The sequence below is a fragment of the Xenopus laevis genome, chromosome 1L (genome assembly GCF_017654675.1).
Source record: "Xenopus laevis strain J_2021 chromosome 1L, Xenopus_laevis_v10.1, whole genome shotgun sequence".
NCBI classification, from domain to species: domain Eukaryota; kingdom Metazoa; phylum Chordata; class Amphibia; order Anura; family Pipidae; genus Xenopus; species Xenopus laevis.
In genome coordinates, this window is record NC_054371.1 from 224,694,417 (window position 1) to 224,720,255 (window position 25,839).

Consider the following 25,839-nt stretch of genomic DNA (forward strand, 5'->3'; position numbering starts at 1 on the left):
AGTTGGAATGATATCACCCCCAACCTTTCCCCCTCCAGCAGCCAAACAACAGAACAATGGGAAGGTAACCAGATAGCAGCTGCCTGGTAGCTCTAAGAACAGCACTCAATAGTAAAATCCAGGTCCCACTGAGACACATTCAGTTACATTGAGTAAGAGAAACAACAGCCTGACAGAAAGTAGTTCCATCCTAAAGTGCAGGCACAGGTCACATGACTGGGGGCAGCTGGGAAACTGACAATATGTCTAGCCCCATGTAAAATTTCAAAATTGAATATAAAAAAAATCTGTTTGCTCTTTTGAGAAATGGATTTCAGTGCAGAATTCTGCTGGAGCAGCACTATTAACTGAAAAAAAACATGTTTTCCCATGACAGTATCCCTTTAAAGGTGAACCACCCCTTTAACCATTGTTAATAGAGCTGTAATGATGATGCTGCAACAAGGTGGAATTGTGGGATAGCAATGGACACACTATCCTTTCCGACATGAATGTTCGTTAGGGGAAACAAGGTAAATTCCCTGATTAACCTTTTATGTGCCAAAGGGATGATCGCTGAGAATGACTAATCCTGTGCTTCCGCTATTCAAACTGTCGTTTTTTTTTCTGTATTCCCTGAAACGGGGGTTTTTTTTTTTTTTTTTTTTAACAAGACTAAAGGAAATCATTTTAAGGTTCGGTCTCTTCCGTGTTCGCGTCGAGAAAATAACATTATTCCGTTTATTTCCTAACGCGGTATAAATACGAATATCTGAGCATATATTAATCTTTCTAAATAATGCATTGACATTCCGCAAGGTGCCTAATAAAGGGGTGCTGCACCCGATTTAACAGGAGTGGAGGGTTATATAAGCTAGACTTGTATCTCTGACCTACAGACTCCACTTGGACAAACTTGATCGTTATTCATGTGATCTCCAGCAACAACAAAAACAAAAATATAAGAGTAATCCCATGGCTGGTGGGAGAGCATCGGAAACCTTACGGGGGAAGAAAAACACAGTGGGGTCGATATTACAGTAAATATTTGCGTCTTGTATCCTCATCCAGAGTCAGATCAACTACTTCCTGCGGTGAAGTCCAGTTTGGCTGGGGGGCTACAGCCGTCCATGATGGATTTGGGTGCTGATTGCTGGCGGCATGCTTCCAGGAAGATACACTCTGTATGACACCCCCTCTTGGATGAACAAACCTGCAAAACATGAACGGATCCATTTAGCAAACACACACTGGTGTCTGATGGTATTTGCTAAAGGAGAACTAAACCCTAAAAATGAATGTGGCTAAAAATGGCATATTTTATATAGTCAACTTATTGCACGAGGCTAAAGTTTCAGCTTGTCAATAGCAGCAATGATCCAGGACTTCAAACTTGTCACAGGGGGTCACCATCTTGGAAAGTGTCTGTGACACTCACATGCTCAGTGGGCTCTGATTGGCTGTTGAGAAGCTAAGCTTAGGGCTCGTCACTAATTATCCAGCAGAAAATGAGCTTCCCTGGCTGTAATATAAGCTGATGCTACAGGTCTGCTGATTATTCAATTCTGATGCTAATTGCACTGGTTTCTGTGCTGCCATGTAGTAATTATCTGTATTAATTACCAATCAGCCTTATATTGTGACATTTCTATTCTATGTGTACTGTATATTGTGAGTGGCTCCCTAAGCTCAGTAAGTGACAGCAGCACAGAGCATGTGCAGTGAATCAGCAGAAAAGAAGATGGGGAGCTACTGGGGCATCTTTGGAGACACAGATCTTTACTGCTAAAGGGCTGTGGTTGCCTTAGGCTGGTACAGAAGCTCAAAACATAATGTACAACATTTCTACCTACTTCTTTAGTTAGGCTTTAGTTCCCCTTTAAAGGAAACTTGGTGATTAGACCAAAATAAAGCAGTAAAGCAGACCTATCCATCTGACAGCAACATGATATTGTCACCCATATGTATAAATACAAATATAGAGAGAAGGAATGTTCTGGGCACACAATAAGCTATACCCTCATACTGTACTGTCTAAGGGAATCAATATGGCACCTCCTCCTCCCATATGTATAAATACAAATATACAGAGAAGGAATGTTCTGGGCACACAATAAGCTATACCCTCATAATGTACTGTATATAAATAATTTTCTGGGCACACAGAAGGACGTCTTAATAGTTTGTTAGTTTAAGCTTTGACATCCAAGTCCTTACTTGCTATAAATCCACACTTGAACAACGGTTTAGAAAGTGCCATTCCTTTGCTAATTACGCAATTAAAATCACAGGAAAGGAAACAAAATCTGTGCCCACCTACCTCGCATGTTCCTGAACACCCACAATCTCCACTTCGCTGTCTGATGAAATGTTGATTTTGTCATTATTCTGTGCCGTCTGTGGAGGCATTTCTTCAGCAGCCGTCATGCCCACTTCCAAATTAACTGCAGGAATTAAACATGTAAATCATTACACAAATGAGATCATCTGCCCACGCCAGACTTCTAGTCAGACGGCAGTTATGAGTGGGTGCAAGTGATTTACTGAAACAACTATATGTCTCACTTCATTATTAGAGTCTTACACTTGCACTTTCCCAAAGTGATACCGACCTGTGCTATAGGGACGCCTTCCCCTTTAATGCTACAGAAAACATCATCCAGGGTCAGAGGGGTAAATAATAAAAACTAAGCTTCGATAAGAGATACTGATTCTAGTTGTCCAGGGTCCCCATGGAGATTGCCAATGGAACTCATTGCCAACTTTGCCTATTTTAAAGGGCAAGTAAACTCCAAAATAAAAATTAGCCTAATAAAAGAAAACAATTTTAAGCAATTTTACGATATATATATATATATAGATATATATATATATATATATATATATATATATATATATATATATATATATATATATATATATATATATATATATAGTTACTTATTAAAAAATTTCAGTGCTTTTAAAGTTATTTGTAAAAACAATTGTTATTGAAAGCAGCATTTTCCTTAACTCTTACTTGTTACTTCTTAAAGGACATGTAAAGGCAAAAAAATAAAATCCCATGTTTACTCACTCTACTTTAATTAAAAAATGTGTACCGTTTTTATAAGAAACCTGACTGTATGCAGTGAAATTCTCCCTTCATTTACTGCTGTGGATAGGAATTGTCAGACGGTCCCTAACTGCTCTGCAGGGAAACAATCATACTTATGAACAGCAGGGGGAGCCCCCGCCGTACTTCCCAGCCATGCAGAACTCAAGCAGCTTTGTTTGTTTCCCTGTAGAGCAGTTGGCGACTGTGTAGAGATTTGTATTGGATTTTATTTTTGCCTTTACATCCCCTTTACTGTTTCCAACTCCAGCTGCAGGGACAAAGATCATGGAGCCAGATTTAAACAGATAAACTGGGATTCTATTTGGAGGATTATTTTGCTGCAGCGACTGGTTCTGCAGAGTTGGAAAAAGTTTGTATTAAACAATACAAAAACTATAAAATCCACATTAGATTACATGACAACACAGGACCCAGTGCAGTCTGTATATTCTGATTATTAATCAGTCTTGTTGTATCGGCTTCTGGCAGATATTATTTGACTTGTCCTGTTTTGATAATTTATGATGATCCCTAAGAAGCCCAGACAACACTGAGCATGTGCACAGTCTTAGTCTTGCAAAGATGTATAACAAAGTTACAAGATGGTGACTCCCTGTGGCCAACTTTGAAAGCATAAATCATTTGTTTGATTATGTTTGTGGTGCAGTGAGTTCATGTTTATGTTTAGTATACAAAATACAGCATTTCTAGCCTTATTCTATTTTAGACTTTACTTCCCCATTAAACAATGTTGCAAAAGTCTTAGTTCTCGGCAAGGAAGGGTCTGTTAATCAACTGCCTTGTCTTACATTGTATCAACAGTCTAAACCACCAGGGCAGAGAACAGAAAGGGACAGACACTGCTTTCAATAGCAACACATATACAAATAACTTAAAAAGCATTGAAATGTTGTAATGAATGTATATTGTATCGTTGCATAGAATTACGTTTTCTTTTATTAGGCAAATATGATTTCTTGGGTTAACTTCCCCTTTAAAGCTCATTTATAATAATAATTAGGGATGCACCGAACCCACTAATCCTCAGTGAATACTGAACTGAATCCTAATTTGCATATGCAAATTAGGGTGGGAAGGGGAAAACATTTTACTTCCTTGTTTTCCAGATGAATTCTAAATTTGACCTTCGATAAATGTGCCTCTTAATGCGTAGACAATTAATAATAATATAATACCTGAATCTGCATTGAGCTCTTCCAGAAGCCCCCGTGTTCGCCAAGGAGCAAGGTTATCCTGATTGGTCAGGGAATTGTTCAGCTCCTTTACCACCGTGGCTGCCAACATGCTGTGCACATTCAACACTTCCGGGTCGGAATTTGTGTCAGAGATGTGAAAATGAGCCGCCACCGGGGGTCCATCTGTAAAGAAAGAATAGAGACTTTTATTGCCTGGTACAGTAATAAATAAAATGTGTATATTGCCCATAGTACATATTAAAGGAGAACTAAACCCTAAAAATGAAAATGTGGCTAAAAATACTATATTTTATATAGTGAACTCATTGCACGAGGCTAAAGTTTCAGCTTGTCAATAGCAGCAATGATCCAGGACTTCAAACTTGTCACAGGGGGTCACCATCTTGGAAAGTGTCTGTGACACTCACATGCTCAGTGGGCTCTGATTGGCTGTTGAGAAGCTAAGCTTAGGGCTCGTCACTAATTATCCAGCAGAAAATGAGCTTCCCTGGCTGTAATATAAGCTGATGCTACAGGTTTGCTGATTATTAAATTCTGATGCTAATTGCACTGGTTTCTGTGCTGCCATGTAGTAATTATCTGTATTAATTACTAATCAGCCTTATATTGTGACATTTCTATTCTATGTGTACTGTATATTGTGAGTGGGTCCCTAAGCTCAGTAAGTGACAGCAGCACAGAGCATGTGCAGTGAATCAGCAGAAAAGAAGATGGGGAGCTACTGGGGCATCTTTGGAGACACAGATCTTTACTGCTAAAGGGCTGTGGTTGCCTTGGGCTGGTACAGAAGCACAAAACATCATGTACAACATTTCTAGCTACTTCTTTAATTAGGCTTTAGTTCTCCTTTAAGGAGCAGATTTATCAAGGTGGCGAGTTGAAAATTTTGAATTCAAAAAGTTATGATCAAAACTGGCAAATACGACTAGAGAGTTATTCACATTCGATTTGAATTTTTCAGAAAATCAGAATTTCCGGATTTATCATACTCTGGCCCTTTCAGAACTCGAACTTCGACTATTCGCGACCTAAATTGACATGACATTCGAGTTTTTTTTTTTCCGGGGAAAAAACTGAAATCGAGTTTTTGGGTTCAATTTCATTCATCCAAGTTTATAAAACTAGACTTTTTTTTTTAAGTAAATTTCAATTGGTCGAATTTCGAGTTTATGGGAGTTTTTAAAAACTCGCATGAATTCGACCTTTGATAAACGGGCCTGTAACAGGACAGTTCTACAACTTCAAGGTGCCCAACATTTGGGTGCCCGGTTCATACACCAGCAGAACTGTTGTATTACCCTGCCAGCTTTCCTTATAACCCCAGCTAATACCAGTCCATCCTAGCAACCGTCGCCATGCAATTTTACAGCAGCCAATGGGAAGAGGTTAAAGGGGAAGTTCGTAAGTAAATTAAACTTCAGTACAAAAGCAGTGATATTCTGAAAGAACTTTCCATTTGCCTCTCTATTGTGCTCCCTCTATGTAGTTCCCAGGGTCAGTGACCCCCCCCCCCCCCCGCAACCAGAAAGGAAAGTCGTCAGTTTATTTTAGGTTTGTACTGAAAACTTTATTGGCATAACAAATTGGTAACAGCAACAAAGATTCCAGCATACATTTGTGCTACATAAATGATCTAACAACCAGATAATGTTTTTGAAAAATATGTCCCATACAAGCAAAATTAGTTAGGTTGGGATTATCATTCCCCTGCTATTCATCTTGAAAGGGGTTGTTCACCTTTGATCTAACTTTTACTATGACGTAGTATCCGAAGACGATTTGCGATTGGTTTTAATGTTTTTTTATTTGTGGCTTCTGAGTTATTTAGCTTTTTATTCAGCAGCTTTCCAGTTTGCATTTTCAGCCATCTGGTTGCTAGGGTCCAAATTATCCTAGCAACCATGCACAGATTTGAATAGGAGACTGGAATATGAATAGGAGAGGCCTGAACATAAAGATGAGTAATAAAAAAGTAGCAATAACAATAAATTTGTAGCCTTACAGAGCATTTGTTTTTTAGATGGGGTCAGTGACCCCCATTTAAAAGCTAGAAAGAGTGAAAAGAAGGCATATTAAAAAAATTATAAAAAAGAAAAAATGAGGACCAATAGAAAAGTTGCTTAGACAGACATACTAAAAGTTAACTTAAAGATGAACCAACCCTTTAAGTCTGTCATCTATACGAGCTTCTGGTTGCTAGGATAAAAGGTCCCAAATTCCAAACTGGAGAGCTAGACTTATAAGGGGTTATAAGGTCGAGTGCTAGTTTTTTTTTTTTTAAACCTCAAATTAACTCAATACTTGAATGGTACAGGTATGGGACCTGTTATCCAGAATGCTCAGGACCTGGCGTTTTCCAGATAATGGATCTTTCTGTAATTTGGGTCTTCATGCCTTCAGCCTACTAGAAATTCATTTAAATATTAAATAAACCCAATAGGCTGGTTTTGCTTCCAATAAGGATTAATTATATCTTAGTTGGGATCAAGTACAAGTGACTGTTTTATTATTACACAGAAAAAGGAAATCATTTTAAAAAATTTGTATTATTTGGATAAAATGGAGTCTATGGGAGACAGCCATTCCGTAATTTGGAGCTTGCTGGATATCGGGTTTCCGGATAAGGGATCCTATACCTGTATATTAAGAAAAAACTTGAATGTGAAAAACAGATTCTGCGAGTTTGAGTCCCAAAACCTGAAAACTCGATTTGATCAAGTTTACGGTAGAAAAAAATCTTGAATCATTTGAACCATTAAAAATTTGGGCAAAACCCTCCAAAAAAAAAAAAAAAAAACTTTAACGTCATGGAGACTGTTTACCTCTTCAAACGGTTCAAGGGACGTCTGCCATTGACTTATACGTGACCTCGACAGGTTTTAGGTGCTGTACTTTTGGGTTCGAGCAATTTCAATGGTCAGGGTATAATAAATCATGAGTATTCAAGTTCTTTTTTTCAAATTTCCCCCGAAAATGTGAGTTCTGACCAAAAAACTACAATTCAAAAACTCGAATTTCGTGGAAAAAACAACTCAAACCTTAATAAAACTGCTCCTAAATGATTAAAAAATATATACTAAATATTTGAAAGAAAAGGGGGAAACCGCACGAGCCTTTTCTTTGCAAAGAAGCAAACATTGGCACAAGTCAAGTGGGTAATAACCAGGGTCAGACTGACCTATAATGGCACCAGTAGTTTCCCAGTCAACCTAGGACCCATGGGAGAATTTCAACAACTTTTGGATTTGTCTAAAATTGCACTACGCTGCACTCACGCTGATATTCATAGCACAGAGTTATTGCCTGTAGAGCTGAACTGACAGATATACAGATAGAAACAATAAAATTCTACCTGTATCTGATGATTTACCACTAAAGATGGTCATACACAGAGATCCGCTATCCGCAATGTCGCCAAACGTGAGGATCTCTCCCAGATATGCCCACCTTGAGGTGCACGATATCAGGCTGATGCGATTGTGGGCCCTAGGGCGCAACAATCGGATCAAAATGAAAGGAACAGGCGGTCTGATTTTGGGACTGCAACAACGACCACATGCGGTCAGCGATCCGTCAGGGATTTCACCCCTGCCCGACTTTCAGCCAGATATCGATTTCAGGAAGACCGTCAGAGAGCCCCATACACGGGCCAAAAAGCTGCTGACTTAAGCTGCCCATAGATGTTGAGATTTTTAAAAGATCAGATCCTGATCGTGAGACCACGAACTTCTCGGAACGATCGTACGAATTGACCATCAACTAAAAAGACCAATTTGCCAGGAAAACAAAGGGGAGCTGCCTGCTTGGCCCTGCAAACATAGATACATTGCACTGGGGCCGACAACGATTTTTTGACCTGGCCGATCAATTTCCCGACAGAGGTCGGCCGAAAAATCGTAAGATGTACGATCGTTCGAATCCCACTAACCGCACGATAATTTCGAAGGATTGGTCGGGCTTCCCTAAAATCGGTCGTTCGGCAAGAAGAATCGTCGCGTCTATGGGGAGCTTAAGTCTGTCGGCAGCTTTTATCGGCCCATGTATGGCCACCTTAAAGGAGAAGGCAAGCTACCGAAGCAGTTTATTGCCAATAGATTAGCCACAATAGTCCAAACTATAAGACTATATTTATTCTGCAGAATGCTTTACCATAGAGTAAACATCTCTAGAAGCTCTCTGTTTGTTTAGGATAGCAGCTGCCGTATTAGCTTAGTGTGACATCACTTCCTGCCTGAGTCTCTCCCTTCTCACTCATAGCTCTGGGCTCAGATTACAGTAGGGAGGGAAGGGAGGGAGAGAGGAGCAAACTGAGCATGCTCAAGCCCAAACCCTAGAGGTTTAAGCTGAAAACAGGAAGTCTGATACAGAAGCCCATGTGCACTCAATAGAAGGAAAGAAATGCTGTGTTTCAGAGCAGAATTACTTTGAGGGTTTACTGGTGTATTTATATAAACCTTTCTGATAAAGCTTACTTAGTTTTAACCTTTCCTAATTGGGTTCAGATTATGGAGAGAACTCCTTTGTGTTTTAACTGTGGGCGATGTTCAGGTGCCTTTAAAGGGGCCTGATCGGAATTTTTCGACTGGGCCAATCGACGAGCCCACAGATATCCGAGTCTTCTGCCAATAACGGTGGGCTCGTCTCCCGCCATGCACGCACGGAATATTGTCCAAAAATTAGTTTCGCCCAATAATATCTGCGCGTCTATGGCCATCTTAAGTGGGAAGTGATTAGAAAATGTTTGCTTTAATCTCAATTCAATCTTTCAGATGGGAATGATCAGTGGGCTTGCCATTAGTCCTGCAAGACAATCTCTTTCCTGTAAAATCATCAAGAATCACAAGAATAAACCGCTATAATTTTTGTCCTCCGTAAGGAAGCAGAACCCCTAACAATAAAACAAACACTCCTTTGGGTAAGCAGATAAGGTTATAGGCGGTCTCTTCCATCTTTAAAAAAAAAAAAAAAATCAGTTTTCCCCACCGATCTTTTAGGTCACTAATACAACAAAGTTTCATGCACATGTCATCATGAAAACATTATTCGGCACAAGGGAAACTATACCCATAGGAATAAATGGCTTTCTTATCATATAAAATTTACTGCTACTTATAAATCAATATTAAAGGAGAAGGAAAGCAACAGAAGCAGTTTATTGCCAATAGAGTAGCCACAATAGTGCAGCTATAACACTTTATTTATTCTGCAGAATGCTTTACCATACCTGAGTAATCAGCTGTAGAAGCTCTCTGTTTGTTTAGAATAACAGCTGCCATATTGGCATGGTGTGACATCACTTCCTGCCTGAGTCTCTTCCTGCTCACTCATAATTCTGGGCTCAGATTACAGCAGGGAGGGGGAGAGAGAAGCAAACTGAGCATGCTCAAGCCCTAGCCCTGGAGGTTTAAGCTGAAAACAGGAAGTCTGATACAGAAGCCCATGAGTACACAATAGAAGGAAAGAAATGTGCTGTTTCTTTTGACAGAGGACTCAGAGAAGCATTACTTTGAGGGTTTACTGGTGTATTTATAGAGACCTTTCTAATAAAGCTTACTTAGTTTTAGCCTTTCCTTCTCCTTTAAGCTCATTTTGTGCTACACAGGAAGATAAAGGGATCAGACTGGAAACATAGAACCTACAGAATACATATATTATGCCGGATGAACGCAAGGGATTTAAACAAATGAAGGCACATTTATTTCAAAAGGTATAGTTTCCCTTTAACATTCAGTGATGCTAGTAATATGTTTAGTGCAGAAGATACAAGGGTCAAGTACAATATTGACAATACTTAAAATTTGTCGAAATCGGGACACTCGCAAGCAGTGATTTATATACGTGGAGCTGCACTGAGCCAGGGGCAATGGAGATCATTCCATCACTGTTATTAGGGCGTAAAGTGGACACAATTGTGCATTTATGAGTACAGGTATGGGACCTATTATCCAGAATACTCGGGACCTGAAGTTTTCCGGATAATGGATCTTTCTGTAATTTGGATCTTCAAACCCCAAGTCATGTAAACAATAAATAAACCCAATAGGCTGGTTTTGCCTCCAACAAGGATTAATTATATCTTAGTTGGGATCAAGTACAAAATACTGTTTTATTATTACACAGAAAAAGGAAATCATTTTAAAAAATTTGGATTATTTGGATAAAATGGAGTCTATGAGAGACTTTCTGTAATTCCGAGCTTTATGGATAATGGGTTCTTAGATAACGAATCCTATACCTGTATCTTAAAAGGGATGGTTCATCTTTTAAGTTAACTTTTTAGTATGGCTAATTCTTCTCATTATATACTTTTTTTGAATTATTTGCCTTCTTCTGCGGACTCTTTCCAGCTTTCAAAAGGGAGTCACTGACCCCCACCTGAAAACAGAAATGCTCTGTAAGGCTACACATTTATAGTTATTGCTACTTTTTATTACTCATCTTTCTGTTCAGGCCTCTCCTATTCAGATTTCAATCTTGTATTCGAATCAGTGCATGGTTGCTAGGGTCATTTGGACCTTAGCAACCAGATTGCTGAAAATGCAAACGGGAGAGGTGCTGAATAAAAAGCTAAATAACTCAAAAATCACAAATAATAAAAATTAAAACCAGTTGCAAATTGTCTCAGAATATCACTCTCTACATCATACTAACAGTTAATTTAAAGGGAAACAAGCTCTTTAAGCTGGCCCTACATGCCTGGAGTTGGTTAGGCAGTTTGTATTGCAGTATGTATGACAGTTGGGCTGTGGCAGTTATACTATGTCTATCCATTTGGGCTGTTGCTGGTCAATCAGGTACCATAACTGTAGAAGACAAGACAAGCTGTCCTCTATCACAGTTAGAGAGAGGGTCATGGCTGCAACACCGGCTAGCTGGCTAAATAATAAATAATGCCTTGAAACACTTCCTTACTGCAAAACTGTCTCACCCTGACTAACCTTACAGAGGAACAACTGCGAAAATGAAAATTTAATATAAGCTTCCTCATACTCAAATAAGAAACTTTCTTAAGACAATCAATTAAAGGGTTGGTTCACCTTCAAACAACTAGTCACTTTCAGACAGATCACCAGAAATAAAGACTTTTTCCAATGATTATCTATTTTCTACGTGTCACCGGTTTTCTAATTTTTAAGTTTAAAGTGTAATTTTTCACCTTCTAATGCATCTCTGGGAAGGGGGGTCGCCGACCCTGTAAACTGTTCGAAATTGATACATTTCTTATCTTTGTCCCTACAGGCAGCTGTTAGAATTGATACAATAGTTGCTAATACTCCAGAGATGCTGCTGAGAAATGGATCAACTCAATGACCTGCCAGACTCAAACACCAGAGACACAAACATTCAACTTTAAACGTAGATTTTGGAAAAACAGTAAAAAATAAATAATGTAAAGTAATTGAAAAAAGTCTTTATTTCTGGGGAACAATCTATAAACAACTGAACTGCATCATTTCTGAAATAATCAAGTTTATCTTCACTATTCCTCTCTCAGCATCTGTTTCTCTTCATTCTGTCTTCATGCAGCAGTTGGGGGTCAGATATTCATTGACAGTTAGATCCAATATATCTTATAGGGGGGGCTCCTTTCCTAGCAGATGTATTAGAGCTCACTCAAATAACTGATTCCAGTACAAACAAAATCTAACAAAATAACTGCCTTTTGCACAAATCCTGCATGTAGAGAGACATGATGTCTGGTGAGTTTAATAGAGTGAGCTCTAATATATCTTCTAGGCAAAAGGAGCCCCCCTATAAGATATATTGGATCTAACTGTCAGTGAATATCTGACACCCAACTGCTGCATGAAGAGAAAATGAAGAGAAACAGATGCTGAGAGGGGAATAGTGACCATTAACTTGATTATTTCAGAAACTGTACAGAATATTTTATTTAAAGGAGTAGTTCAGCTTTAAGGTAACTTTTAGTATGTTATAGAATGGCCAATTCTAAGCAACTTTTCAATTGGGTTTCAATTTATTTTTTATAGTTATTTGCCTTTTTCTTCTGACTCTGTGCAGCTTTCAAATGGGCATCGCTGACCCCTTCTATAAAGCAAACGATCTGTAAGGCTACAAATGTATTGTTATTGCTACTTTTTATTACTCCTCTTTCTATTCAGGCCTCTCCTATTCATATTCCAGTCTCTTATTCAAATCAATGCATGGTTGCTAGGGGAATTTGGACCCTAGCAACCAGACAGCTGAAATTGCAAACTGGAGAGCCACAAATAATAAAAAAATGGAAACCTAATTACAAATTGTCTCTTTAGATCACTCTCTACATCATATTAAAAGTTATCTGAAAGGTGGACAACCCCTTTAACTGATTGTATTTACAAAGTTTCTTACTTCAGTATGATGAAGCTTATATAAAATGTTTCATTTTCCCCTTTAAAATCCCTGCACTGGAATTCCCCCACGGCCCCAGGAGTCAAGATGATCCCCACGTACATAAATTATATTGTGCTCCTCTTTTTGTTTAAAACATGCAAAATTTCGACTTTCTAATTGTTTCAAAATCGAGATCTGCCAGTTTAGGAAGGAAACGTTTCCAAGTGTCGGATAAAATCATCAAAGTCAACTTGTAGCACTCCTACATGTCGAATCATGCAGAAAATGTATTGGAAATGTATATATACATGCAGAGTGATTGTATCACCTACCCACAAGAAAATACACTCGGAAAGGGGGTTACGTCAAATCTTCATCAGGAGGGAAAACAAGTGCAAACTTGTCTTTTATTTTTGTAGCTCCACACTGGTATCTTCCACACTTGCCAACAGCAAACCTTATAACTTATATGTTAAATACACGTACAGAATGAGCAGACAGAAATTGCATTCAAATAAAAGGTACAGTGCATGCATGCAGAAGGAAACAGTCACAGTAAAAGCAGAACACACTTCAAAAATGCATTTCGGATCAAAGATACCCCTCCCCCACACCCAAAAACATTGGTTAGTGCCGTCTCATATGCTATAAACAATTGTACGCACTATAATAAAGCAGAAAATTCTAGTTTTTACTCTGTTTTCAAAGGAAAGTCTATCATGTTAGCATATTTAAAGGGACAGTAAAAGTATAAAAACATGCAAGATAAACATCAGTCCATGCCCATACAATAAAACATATAACAAGAAGCAGAAAAATTAAAAAAAAAAAAGGCTAATCAACAGAGCTTTGCTATGGACCCCAAAATAAGTATGTACTACTAAAATAGAATTACACCCCCCACCCCGAGGTGAAAAAAAACCAAAACAATTTTCCAGAACATTCATTGTACTTTCTCAATGGATTCGTTGTAAACAGATATCTCTCTCTCTCTGGTTCTAATTCTTAAAGGGGCCGTTCACCTTTAAGTTAACTTTTAACATGTTATAGAATGCCCAATGCTAAGCAAATTTTCAATTTGTTCTCACTGATTTTCTTTTTTTTTAATAGCTTTTGAATTATTTCCCTTATTTTCCAGATTACAAATGGGGGTTCTAAAGAAAAAAGCTCTGTAAGGCTACATGTGTGTTGTTGTTGCTACTTTTTATTACTTTTTATTACTCATCTTTCTATTCAGGCCTCTTCTATTCATATTCCAGTCTCTTATTCATATCAGTGCATGGTTGCTAGGGGAATTTGGGCCCCAGCGACAAGATTGCTGAAATTGCAGAATGTAAAGCTGCTGAATAAAAAGCTAAATAGCTTTAAGTACAGATACATTGCATTACATTAATACATTGTTAAAGGGGTTGTTGACCTTTAAATGACCTTTTAGTATGATGTAGAGAGGGATATTCTGAGACAATTTGCAATTGGTTTTCATTTTTTATTATTTGTGGTTGGAGTTATTTAGCTTTTTATTCAGCAGCTCTGCAGTTTGTAAATTCATATCAGTCCAGAGTAAGCGCAGCGGAGCCCATGGGCACCATCATTTGGACTTTCAATTTGATCCTTAACTTTAATTCAATGACCATAACTTTATAGGTTACACAACACACTGTATCTACTATTTTACCTGAACCCTTTATATACTTGTTTTTTTGTTTCTTTTTATTATGGTTTTATTGTTCAATTGGGAATTAAAACAATAAAAAGTTTCCTTTAAAAAAAAAAAAAAAAAGAAAGTGCAGTGAATTGCCAAAGGGAAGGAAGAGGACATTTATAGACTTGTGCCAACCCACCCCAACAATGATGTCATAAAAGGGGTGGGGCCTAGAAGGCACAAGTCTATAAAACAGGAAGGCGGCAATCTAGGGTCAAGGGTGGGGAGAGCAGGCAGAAGAGCTCAACCCAAACCTGCCCACGACCTGCAAGAGGAGCAGCGAGGTCCGTCAGAACCTGCCCGACCCGCACATCACTAACGTAGAGTACATGCCCAGTATGCAGTGCAGCTATTCTCCATGACCTATTCAGTGAATATAGGCAGCCCCCTGTTTCTTAATCATGGGTCCCCAGATGTGGGTGGACAAACATTTCTAACATTCTTTAAAGGAAAACTATACCACTCAAACTATGTAACTCTCTATAAAAATATATTGCATAGAACAGCTCATATGTAAAACCCTGCTTCAGGTAAACAAACCATTTTCATAATAATATACTCATTGGGTAATCATAAATAGAAAATTGCCATTTAAAAAAAAAAAGTCCGCTCTCTGGGATCATAATGATCACATGAGTCAATTAAAACACAGAGTTCTGTCTTTGCTTCCACACTTCTTCCTGTTACAGTCAGAGCTGCAGTATTTCTGGTCAGGTGATCTCTTCCTGTTACAGTCAGAGCTGCAGTATTTCTGGTCAGGCGATCTCTTCCTGTTACAGTTAGAGCTGCAGTATTTCTGGTCAGGTGATCTCTTCCTGTTACAGTTAAAGATGTAGTATTTCTGGTCATGTGATCTCTTCCTGTTACAGTTAGAGCTGCGGTATTTCTGGTCAGGTGATCTCTTCCTGTTACAGTTAGAGCTGCAGTATTTCTGGTCAGGTGATCTCTTCCTGTTACAGTTAGAGCTGCTGTATTTTTGGCAAGGTGATCTCTTCCTGTTACAGTTAGATTTCGAGTATTTCTGGTCAGGTGATCTCTGAGGCAGCACAAAGACCATCATGAAATGGTGGTTCAAGGCAAGAGATGTAAAAGGGCAATATTAAAGGTTCTTTAATATGTCACTTAATAGGACATAAACTTGCTTAAGTATTCATTTTGGAGGTATAGTTTTCCTTTAATATATAATCAAGTTTTAAATCATACCAGAAACCGTAGTCCAACATCTGGAGACACAAATTTAAGAAACAGGGACCTATAGGGATGGCACTGCACCCTGAATGTAGGTACAAATGCTCAGGTATAAACACTGTAGCAACTGCCATCACTTGAGGCTTCACTTGCCCTTCTGAAAAATATCCCAAAGGAGAAAAAAAACCAGAGCCAGAAATAAATAAAAGCAATGTATATTTATTTATTCTAACTTACAGTAGTTACATGTGGACGTCTTACAGGATTGTTGCAAAGGATATACATTGTAAATACAGTAACACTGTTTCAAGGGGAGGAAAGGTATGCTCCAAAACGGAGATCTGCTACCTGTACCTCCATTACCCATCATCTAGGCTTGCTTGCTGAACGGTATTATTTATTTTTACTCGGTTGATACAAAAGATACTTATGTTATGAGCAGGGGCAATGAAATGTAGGAAGCCTGATATTTATATACAGTGGAACCTCAATTTTATATCCCCTGATTTTAAGTCTTCCCTCATTTTACATTGTTTTTTGTGGTCCCACCCAAATATTATGCATAATAATAATACTGTAAAATGCATAATACATTTCCCTCGTTTTCAGGTCCCCTGAAAAAAGGTAAAATGGGGGTTCTACTGTGTATATATTTTTTAAATAAGTGGCAACAACCATTAGCCTCCCCTGAGGCAGCTCCAACCTGCAGCTGAAGATAAACCACAACTACCCAGTTTCCATTACACCCAAAAATTGTTTTTATGGGGGCACATTTAGAACATGGAGTGTCTGAGTAAGTTCAGCAGCTGGAAGGAGGCAGTTTGCTCACCCCAATTTAAACAAACAGCTGGAGGGATGCAGGTTGAATTTCACAGCCAGGCAACATAATATTTCTATAGTTTAGCTTTGTACAGGGAGATTCCATTTAAGATTAGTGGTTATTATTATTATTAACATGTATTTATATAGCGCCAACATATTGCATAGCACTGTAAAGTAAATGTGATTATACAACTAATAATCACATTTATGGTTAAAGGAGAAGGAAATCTACCGAAAGCAGTTTATTGCCAATAGATTAGCCACAATAGTGCAAGCTATAATACTGTATTTATTCTGCAGAATGCTTTACCAAACCCGAGTAACAGCTCTAGAAACGGTTTGTTTAGGATAGCAGCTGCCATATTAGCTTGGTGTGACATCACTTCCTGTCTGAGTGTCTCCCTGCTCACTCATAGCTCTGGGCTGATTACAGCAGGGACGGGAGGGGGAGAGAGGAGCAAACTGAGCATGCTCAAGCCCTAGCCCTGGAGGTTTAAGATGAAAACAGGAAGTCTGATACAGAAGCCCATGAGTACACAATAGAAGGAAAGAAATGTGGTGCTTCTTTTGACAGGGGACTCAGAGCAGCATTACTTTGAGGGTTTACTGGTGTATTATATAGAACTTTCTGATAAAGCAGCCCAGAGCACACTGAGCGTGTGCAGTGCCACAGACACTCAAAAGATGGCTTAACAAAATCCAAGATGGTGAGCTACTGTGGACAACTTTAAAGGCCTGAATAATTACGGTTATACGCTACTGAATCCCTCAGCTGGTACAGTAAGTTCAGTAAATAAAATACAGTATTTCTAGCCTTATTCATTTTTAGTTTTTAGGATTCCTTTAAAGTAAAGCGTAAATCTTCCATCTAGGGATCAATTCTAAGTAGTCTCCGCATTTAGAGCACATTTTCTAATCTAATCTAAAGCCTAAAAACATTTTCTTGTTCCTTGGCTTATACAGAAAGATACAAGCATTGAGGTTCACTGCGTTTACTCTCTCCCAACTGTTACAGGATTCAGAATCCTAATAACTAAACTCAGTGTACACTTGCAATGAACTGCCCTCCCAACATTTACAAGTATCTTGTGGAAATACTGGCAAGTGTATATTAAATACTGCCTGGGTGGATCAGATTTAACACACAAGTGCTAAATTGCATGAATATAAAGTAGGGATCCACCAAATCCACTATTTTGGGTTCGGCCGAACCCCCGAATCCTTGACGAAAGATTTGGTCGAATGCAGAATCCGAATTTGCGTATGCAAATTAGAAGTGGGAAGGGGAAACATTTTTTACTTCCTTGTTTTGTGACAAAAAGTGACGCAATTTCCGTCCCTGTCTCTAATTTGCATATGCAAATTAGGAGTCGTTTTGGCCGGGCAGAAGGATTCAGTCGAATCCAAATCCTGCTGAAAAACGTGAATCCTGGCCGAATCCTGAACCGGATTCGGTGAATCCCTAATATAAAAACAATTCAGAAAGGTATTTGCTCCTAGCACTAATTCTGGGCAAAACGCTGAATTGCAGGGGATAAATATGGCAATGCGCATGTGTTTTAGTAATTATATCAACGCATGAACTCATATCTTTATAAAAGGCCATAAAATAGCTATTTATTTTTTTCTGCATACAAATACATGATACACATCAATACCAACTGGAGTGAACCATGATTATATGATGAGAGAGATCATATAAATTCATCTTTGTTGCCCTGGGATACATCCTGCAGCCCTCCTGCTGCTGTTGAACAATAAGCTGTGCTCCAACCATCCCCAAAAACTATTGCAAATGTGGGATTCTGGGAGTTGTACAGTCGAAAGCTACAATGGTTAGAGTCTGGAGATACCTTGACCTGTAAAAAGGTCTCTAAAAGTGAAATTCTTTGTAGATTATATATATATATTTGGGAACATTCAATAGGAAAACAAGGGGAAAAACCGGGTTTCAGAGTAAAACCTAGCTTGGGTGTAGCTAAACCACATCTCAGGGGCAGCAGCCCTGTAGCGCGGGTCCAATTTTTGAAACCCGTACCCAACATGTTACCCGCAATTTGAATCACATGTTCCCGCTACCCGACCCGCAATAGGCCAACTAGCCTTCTGACCCGGGGGGGGACACGGAACCGGAAGGAATGTCACATTTGCCCCGGAAAGGACGTCACATTTACTCCGGAAGCGATGTCACTCTGGTACCGAATCTTCCCAAAAATTTTTTAAAACTGGAACAACAAAAAGGGTGGGTAGGAGGGATCAAGGCCGCACTTCTGTTGGGTAACCAGCCAGTTACCCAGGTACTGCCCACACAGCTGAGGAATCGGGGACTTTTTGCCCGAACCCCGACCACTTTGCGGGTATTCTGAAGGTACCCGACCCAGGACTTGTAGGAGCTAATGGCCATAGCATTAGATGTGTTGGATTTGGTCAATAGGAAAAGGTGAAAAGGAATAAAGTTTCTCTAAATCATATAGGGGAAATGCCATTATTATAAACATGCACCCAAACTGCAGTGGATACTTAATAATTTATCAGCGGTGTTTTCCTGAACCGAAATTCTTCCTACTGCAAACAACCCAACCATGCAGCGCGTCAGTAGAGCATTGCGGAAATCAATCCGTTAGAGCAGGTGTAACCATCGGTAAGAGACAGCATGAATATGTTGTGTGCAGCCAGGAAATAAATGATAGCTCCCAAATAAATCATTAAATATCTAACTGTAAGGAAAAACAAAGGAACACAACTTGTGCAAAAAAAAAAAAAAAAAAAAACAACACCTACTATTTATCCTTGAAAAAAACAAAAAAAAAAAACTGTTTATGGCCTTATTAATTAAAATAACATAATGGCTAAAAACATAAGGAGCTCCCATGTGAAAGTATTTTTTTACCTGTACAGACACAGATGGGAAGAGACCTGAAGATTTTGCCACTGGCAGCCATGTTTTTCCACTAAAACCAATGCCGTATAAAGCTCCCCAGTGGGTGAAGGCTTAAGTAAAGTCTGCTCCATCTGAAGCAGTTCCCATAAATGAGGCTTATGAGGTTGAACAGTATAGGGGGATGAATACTTTGTAGTGATGCACCGAATCCACTTTTTTGGATTCGGCCGAATCCCTGAATCCATTATGAAAGATTCGGCCGAATACTGAACCGAATCCTAATTTGTATTTGAAATTAGGGGTGGGAAGGGAAAACATTTTTTCCTGGATTCGGTGCATCCTTAATCCTTTGTAGTCTTTATTATGGGTTACAGTGGGGCTCATCTATAAACACTGAGCAAATTTGCCCATGGGCAGTTACCCATAGCGACCAATTAGCTTTTTAAAGCCAGCTGCAAGTAGAACAATGAATGCAGCAATTTCATTGGTTGCCATGGGTTACTGCCCATGGGCGTTGATAAATGACCCCCCACTGTGTGTTAACCTCCTGTTCTGCTGAACAGGAAGCTGCCCATGGTTTCCTGTTGTAAAGCTTGTATTTGAGAAAACAGTGTAGAAGCAAACTCTCCGGACAAGGAGCAAAAATGACTTTCCTACGGGAGCAAGTAAACGTTCTAATGCATACCTTTACATTAAATAAAAAAGGTGGTTGTCTGAAGCAGGGATCCACAACCTGTGGTGCTCCAGTGTAAAATAAAGCTCCCAGAATAGTCAGGGAGCCTCAATGGAGTTTAGGAACAGGTGGATGACACCTGCATAAAAAAAAACAAAAAACTTGCATTACAGACACTTACTGTATAAAATTTAAATATAGGAGGGAATTCACAAATGTGGAGTAAAAGTGGTGGTAAACTGGAGTAAAATACTTTCTCCATATTCACAAACAGAAATCCGCCTAAATGCCGACTCAACGGCCACCTTCCATATTTTAGAGAATTTATGAATTTGTCTTTCAAACGACATAAAAATGGTGCAAGAACGACATTTTAAACGACAGTCTCTCCCGGTAAAGCTCAGTATAAAGGTGGCCGTACACTATTAGATCCGCTTGTTTGGCCAGGTCGCCAAATGAGCGGATCTTAACCCGATATTCCCACTAATGGCGGGTGAGTCAGATTGCAATGCTGCAAATGGACACAGAGGGGTCGTAAGAACGCATCAACTCGCTGAGGCAGTCTTGGATTGCAGAATAAAAATCAAACTTGCCCGATCGATATTTGGCCTGATACTGATACCCGCCGGAAGCCCCCACACACGGGCAGATAAGATGCTGAATCAGTCTAAAGGATCAATATCGGCATCTTTAATCTGCCCGTGTGTGGCCACTTTAACTCTTCCCCACGTGTCAGATCAATTCTAAAATAAACTGCTCTGTTTTGGGTCACCCAATCTTCATTTCACGCCTCTTGTAGGTGCCCCATTGTGGCATTATTAGCATATTAATAGGGATCCGCATTTTATAGTCAGGGCACAAGTTTCGGTCTAACCCTATAGGTGTAAAAGCCTCAATAACAAAACAATTAAAATACAGATTAAACAAAAAAAAAGTGTATTTTATACAATTTGATATGTAAAAAGTTTTTAACTGAAATCTGCATTATTTGAAGAGCTATATTAGCAATTTGAGTGAATATATTATCTAAAGGAAAATTAAATCCTCCCAGACATTTTTTTTAGTTAGACACTTGACTTAAGATATATTATGCTAAATTAGACCATTATATCTTGTTGCAGAAGTGGAATTACATAAACGTGCAGGCAGATTTAGAAAGCCCAGGTTATCCTGAAAAAAATGATGTATAATTAAAAGAAAAACATCCTGCGGAAAAGCTAATTTAAAGGCTGACAGGTTTAGTAAGAGCTAAAGACAAATTTAAAAAAAGTCATTAAATGTCATGTGAAAGACAAAATCTAAAAACTGTCAGTTTAAGACAAATTCACAAAAGTGGAGATAGAGATTTGTGAATTTGGTGGGAAATACGAAATTTTTATCTCCACTTTTATTTTGTATCAATAGCATCACTTTTGTAAATCCCCTCCACAGTGTTTAGGTTGCGGCACTGTTTGTTGACTAAAACCCTTAACATCAGAAGACATATAAGGGAATTAACAGCAAGAGAGCTGCACGGTCAATCACCCCGGGGACTAATAATCTATGGAAACACGTATTTGGCCAAGTGTTACTTATTCATATTCTCAGGGTTCTCCATAATGGCTTTTCAAAAGCACGACAGGTTGCAGATCCCTGGATTTCTGCACTTGCTTTGCTGCAACAGAATACCACAAACATTGGAACAGGCAATATTAAAGGGATGCTGTCATGGTTTTTATTGTGCAGTTTTTATCTACTGTATAAATAACACTGCAAATAATTCACTCTAGAATATAAAATGTCATTCCTGAACCAGCAAGTGTATATTTTAAGTTGTAATATTGGTGTGTAGGTGCATCTCGGGTCATTTTGCCTGACCTTATGCTTTCAGAAAGAGCCAGCACTTTAGAATGGAACTGCTTTCTGGCAGGCGGTTGTTTCTACTACTCAATGTAACTGAGTGTGTCTCAGTGGGACCTGGATTTTACTATTGAGTGCTGTTCTTAGATCTACCAGGCAGCTGTTATCCTGTGTTAGGGAGCTGCTATCTGGTTACCTTCCCATTGTTCTGTTGTTAGGCTGCTGGGGGGGGGGGTGATATCACTCCAACTTGCAGTTTTGAGAAATGGATTTCAGTGCAGAACTCTGCTGGAGCAGCACTATTAACTGATGCATTTTGAAAAAAACCCATGACAGTATCCCTTTCAAGTAATAGCATGTTGAGTAATTTTGGGCTTTCTCCATACCCCATGTCAGTCTACTGGCATGCAGAAGCAGAAGGGTATGGAACGAGCTTGTGTCAAAGCATTATCTGCCTCTAAATGATGATACAGCATAAGCTGAATTAGGCCAAGCTTTGGTTAGATAATTGGCATTTTCAGCCTCTGCCTAAGAAAATATAACCAATAAAGACAGAGAAGAGCACTTGGTTAGTGCAAATCGACAGCAGAGATCCAGCAAGAGCTGTTGCAGGGGCCTAGGATGGATTAAATTCCTGCTCCGCTATATTACCATTCTCGGGGAAGGGTGGTGGAAAGTTGTTGTTGTTGTTTAATGATGGGAAATCTAATGTGTCGACATTCTGATAACTTGTGTATGTGCCAAAAGACTGCTGGGGTATTCCAGAGCTCTCTGACGAACTGCTGGGTGTAAGCCTCTGCCCAACTATCTGAAGCTTAGACTCTTTTGGCTCCAGCTGCTGTTTTCCTTCTTCATCTGTGTCCAGCCTGGTCAACTTCTCTATCCACATGCGGAACTTCTCTTCTGTCTGTCTCTGCATCTCCGCAAAACAATTCATGGCCTCTTCTAGGACATTGCCTATGCAGTTTCTATCCCACACGGTGCCCCTCTCAAGCAATCCCGGGATATCCCTGGTCGCTCCTGCAGATCCCCCGGCACGACTGAAGCCAGCTTTAAAGACATTGAGGCCATGGGGTAAGAAATCATGAAGCAAGCAGAGAACAATTATAAAAGCTGTGAATAACCAGTGTTAGCATGCCTTAGCAAGTACACATAGTCCGCTAAATGGACCCGTTACATTGCAGAATTGCCATTCCTTCAAGTTCCACATCGAGAAATAATACAGACGTTCAAATCCCAATCTTTTATCAGTTGCAAATGATTTTTTAAAATAGTGACAAGAAAAATGATCACAAAAAAAAAAAAAAAAAAATGAAACCAAGTAAAAAAAATAAAATAAAATTAAAATTAAGACATTATGGGGTGGCTAAAATTCCTAGCAACAGACAACAACTGAGTATTCGATTCAGCACAAAACATCTGAGTTCTGTCCACACTAGTAGTAAGCTTATCTCCAAACGGGTAACACTTTGGGGGTTATTTATCAAATCAGAATGCCAAAAATGTTTCATATTTAATAAACCTTGAGGCTGCAAAATGTCCGAATAAGAAAATCCGACATCTCAGACCTGCCGAGGTTGCATACAAGTCAATGGAAGGGGTCCCTGTCCTATTTTGAAGTTTCTGTAGTCTGCGCTGGAATTAGCTTGAAAATCCGACTTTTTCAGACTTATTGGGAAAAAATTTGTGCTTTTTTTAATAAAGTCCAGCAATTAATATGTGGAAACAATTACCGGACTGCAACCAGGCTTCAGCGTGCTAAACACAGTAAATCCACGTCAAACATTGTGCAAAATGATGGAGCACCGCAGAAGCTAAAGTTTACAATTTATTAAATATCCATTTAAAAAAATCACAGCAGCATGTTTTCCATAGGGGCTGCCCGCATAACGCGTTTCGTGGCTCCCTGCCACTTCATCAGAAGCCGTCAGCAGCCTAACCCCATCTTCCTTAAATGTGCATAGCCCCACCCTCTCATCCATTAACCCCATGAAGTGAATACAGCCTTTCACACGTTAAAGGGCAAGTATACATCATAATACAATAAGTAAAAACCACAAACATAAGAAAATGTTTTAGATTAAGGTTCCATCGTATAATATCATAGCAACCCCATATACTAATATGTATCCAAACTGACATAGAAAAAGAAAATAGCTAATTAAATATCAAATGACAATCCTTTTACAGGTATGCGATCGGTTATCCGGAAACCCATCATACAGAAAGTTACGAATTACGGAATGAACATCTCACTATTACATAGACTCCATTATAATCAAATAATCCAAATTTTACAAAATGGTTTCCTTTTTCTGTGTAATAATAAAACAGTAGTTTGTACTTGATCCCAACTAAGATATAATTAATCCTTATTAGAAGCAAAACCAGCCTATTGGGTTTATTTAATGTTTACATGATTTTTTTAGAAGAATTAAGGTATGAAGTTCCAAATTACGGAAAGATCCATTATCCGGAAAACCCCAGGTCCCGAGCATTCTGGATAACAGGTCCCATACCTGTATATTGAAACGTTGTTCTCACATCTCCTCCCCCACCAAACATTGTTACATGAGAACACTGATAAGATATAAACCAACACTGCCTAGCAGTATTACCACTCATGTTAAGCAGCATAATGAATAATGTTCCAATAACCACCCACAACAAGTGAATAACCATCCAGGCACCTACCCAAGTTGTTCCACTAAAAAGGGTTACAGCTGCATTTGGACTAGGGTAGACCCCCCATATCGATCTAATAAAAACAAGATATCTCCCATTCCCTATTCATACCCCCATATATTTCCGTAGATCGCAACTGATGAATCCAATATGCTTCTCTGCTGTCTAAATCACCTCCCCTAATATCTTATTTTGGGTCATCTATAATTTGAAATTGATAAATTTACCCCATGGAGGGGCTATTAATAGCTTCCGCCACTAGAGTGAAATTCCACAGCTCTCAATTCATTTCTATGGGATTGTGAAAGGCGTATTTATCAATGGGTGAAAATGAAAGTTCACCCTTTGATAAATACGCCTATAAAAATCCCATAGAAATGAATCGAGAGTGGCGGAATTTCACTCTAGTGGCGGAACTTCACTATTAACTTCACCCTTTGATAAATATACCCCCATGTTTCTCATAAATATGTTTAGCCATTGCCGATTTGAAATCTTATCTAACCAGAGCTGAAATATGTTCCAAAACACGTGTGCCCACTTTTCTTATTGTCTTACCCACATATTGGGAACCACAACCACATGTCAAAAGGTAAACCACTCTCATAGATGTACAATTAAAATATCTCTTAGGGCTTTGGCAGATTCGGGGAGATTTAGTCGCCTGGCGACTAATCGTCTCTTCTGCGGGGTGACAATCTCCCCGAACTGCCTTCCCCCTGCTATAATGAGAAAACGCCATCGTCAATGCACTCGCGTCTCTTCGATTTCCGGAGTCGCCAAAAGTTTCCTCGTGAGGCAACTTCGGAAATCGAAGCGACACGAGTGCATTGGCGCTGGCGTTTTCTCAGAGCAGGCTGAAGGCAGTTTGGGGAGATTGTCGCCCCGCAGAAGAGCCGTTTAGTCGCCAGGCGACTAAATCTCCCCGAATCTGCATTCGAACGATCGTACATCTTACAATTTTTCGGCCGACATCTGTCAGCAAATTGATCAGCCAGGTCAAAAAATCTTTGTCGGTCCCAGTGCAATGTATCTATGTTTGCAGGGCCAAGCAGGCAGCTCCCCTTTGTTTTCCTGGCAAATTGGTCTTTTTAGTTGATGGTCAATTCGTACGATCGTTCTGAGAAGATCGTGGTCTCACGATCAGGATCTGATCTTTTAAAATCTCAACATCTATGGCCAGTTTAAGCCAAGTCCTGGTGGTCTCTTTTTTAATGGATATTTAATAAATTGTAAACTTTTCAACTTTAAACTTTGGCTTCTATGGTGCTCCGTCTTTTGGGACAATGCTTTTTTTTTTTTTTTAATAATTAATATGTTTGGTTGGACTTTTTTAATTGAAATACTCCGAAAAATTCCGACTTTGTTAAATAAGGTTCCCCCCGTGTGTCAGTAAACAAGGAAGCAACAACGCTGAGGCAA

General features: G+C 39.1%; 1 protein-coding gene across 3 annotated transcripts in view; it reads right to left on the minus strand.

The window, feature by feature from the left end:
- Positions 1 to 629: 629 nt before the first annotated feature.
- Positions 630 to 25,839, minus strand: part of c18orf25.L (chromosome 18 open reading frame 25 L homeolog) — a 47,814-nt gene continuing 22,604 nt past the window's right edge. Inside the window, exons 3-6 of one of the 3 annotated variants that reach the window (XM_018267698.2) lie at positions 22,384 to 22,782; positions 4,273 to 4,455; positions 2,300 to 2,423; positions 707 to 1,192 (exon numbers count right to left, since the gene is read on the minus strand). In XM_018267698.2, coding sequence (XP_018123187.1) covers positions 1,015 to 1,192; positions 2,300 to 2,423; positions 4,273 to 4,455; positions 22,384 to 22,782 — 884 coding nt within the window. In that variant the 3' untranslated portion in view covers positions 707 to 1,014. 3 annotated transcript variants of the gene reach the window in all.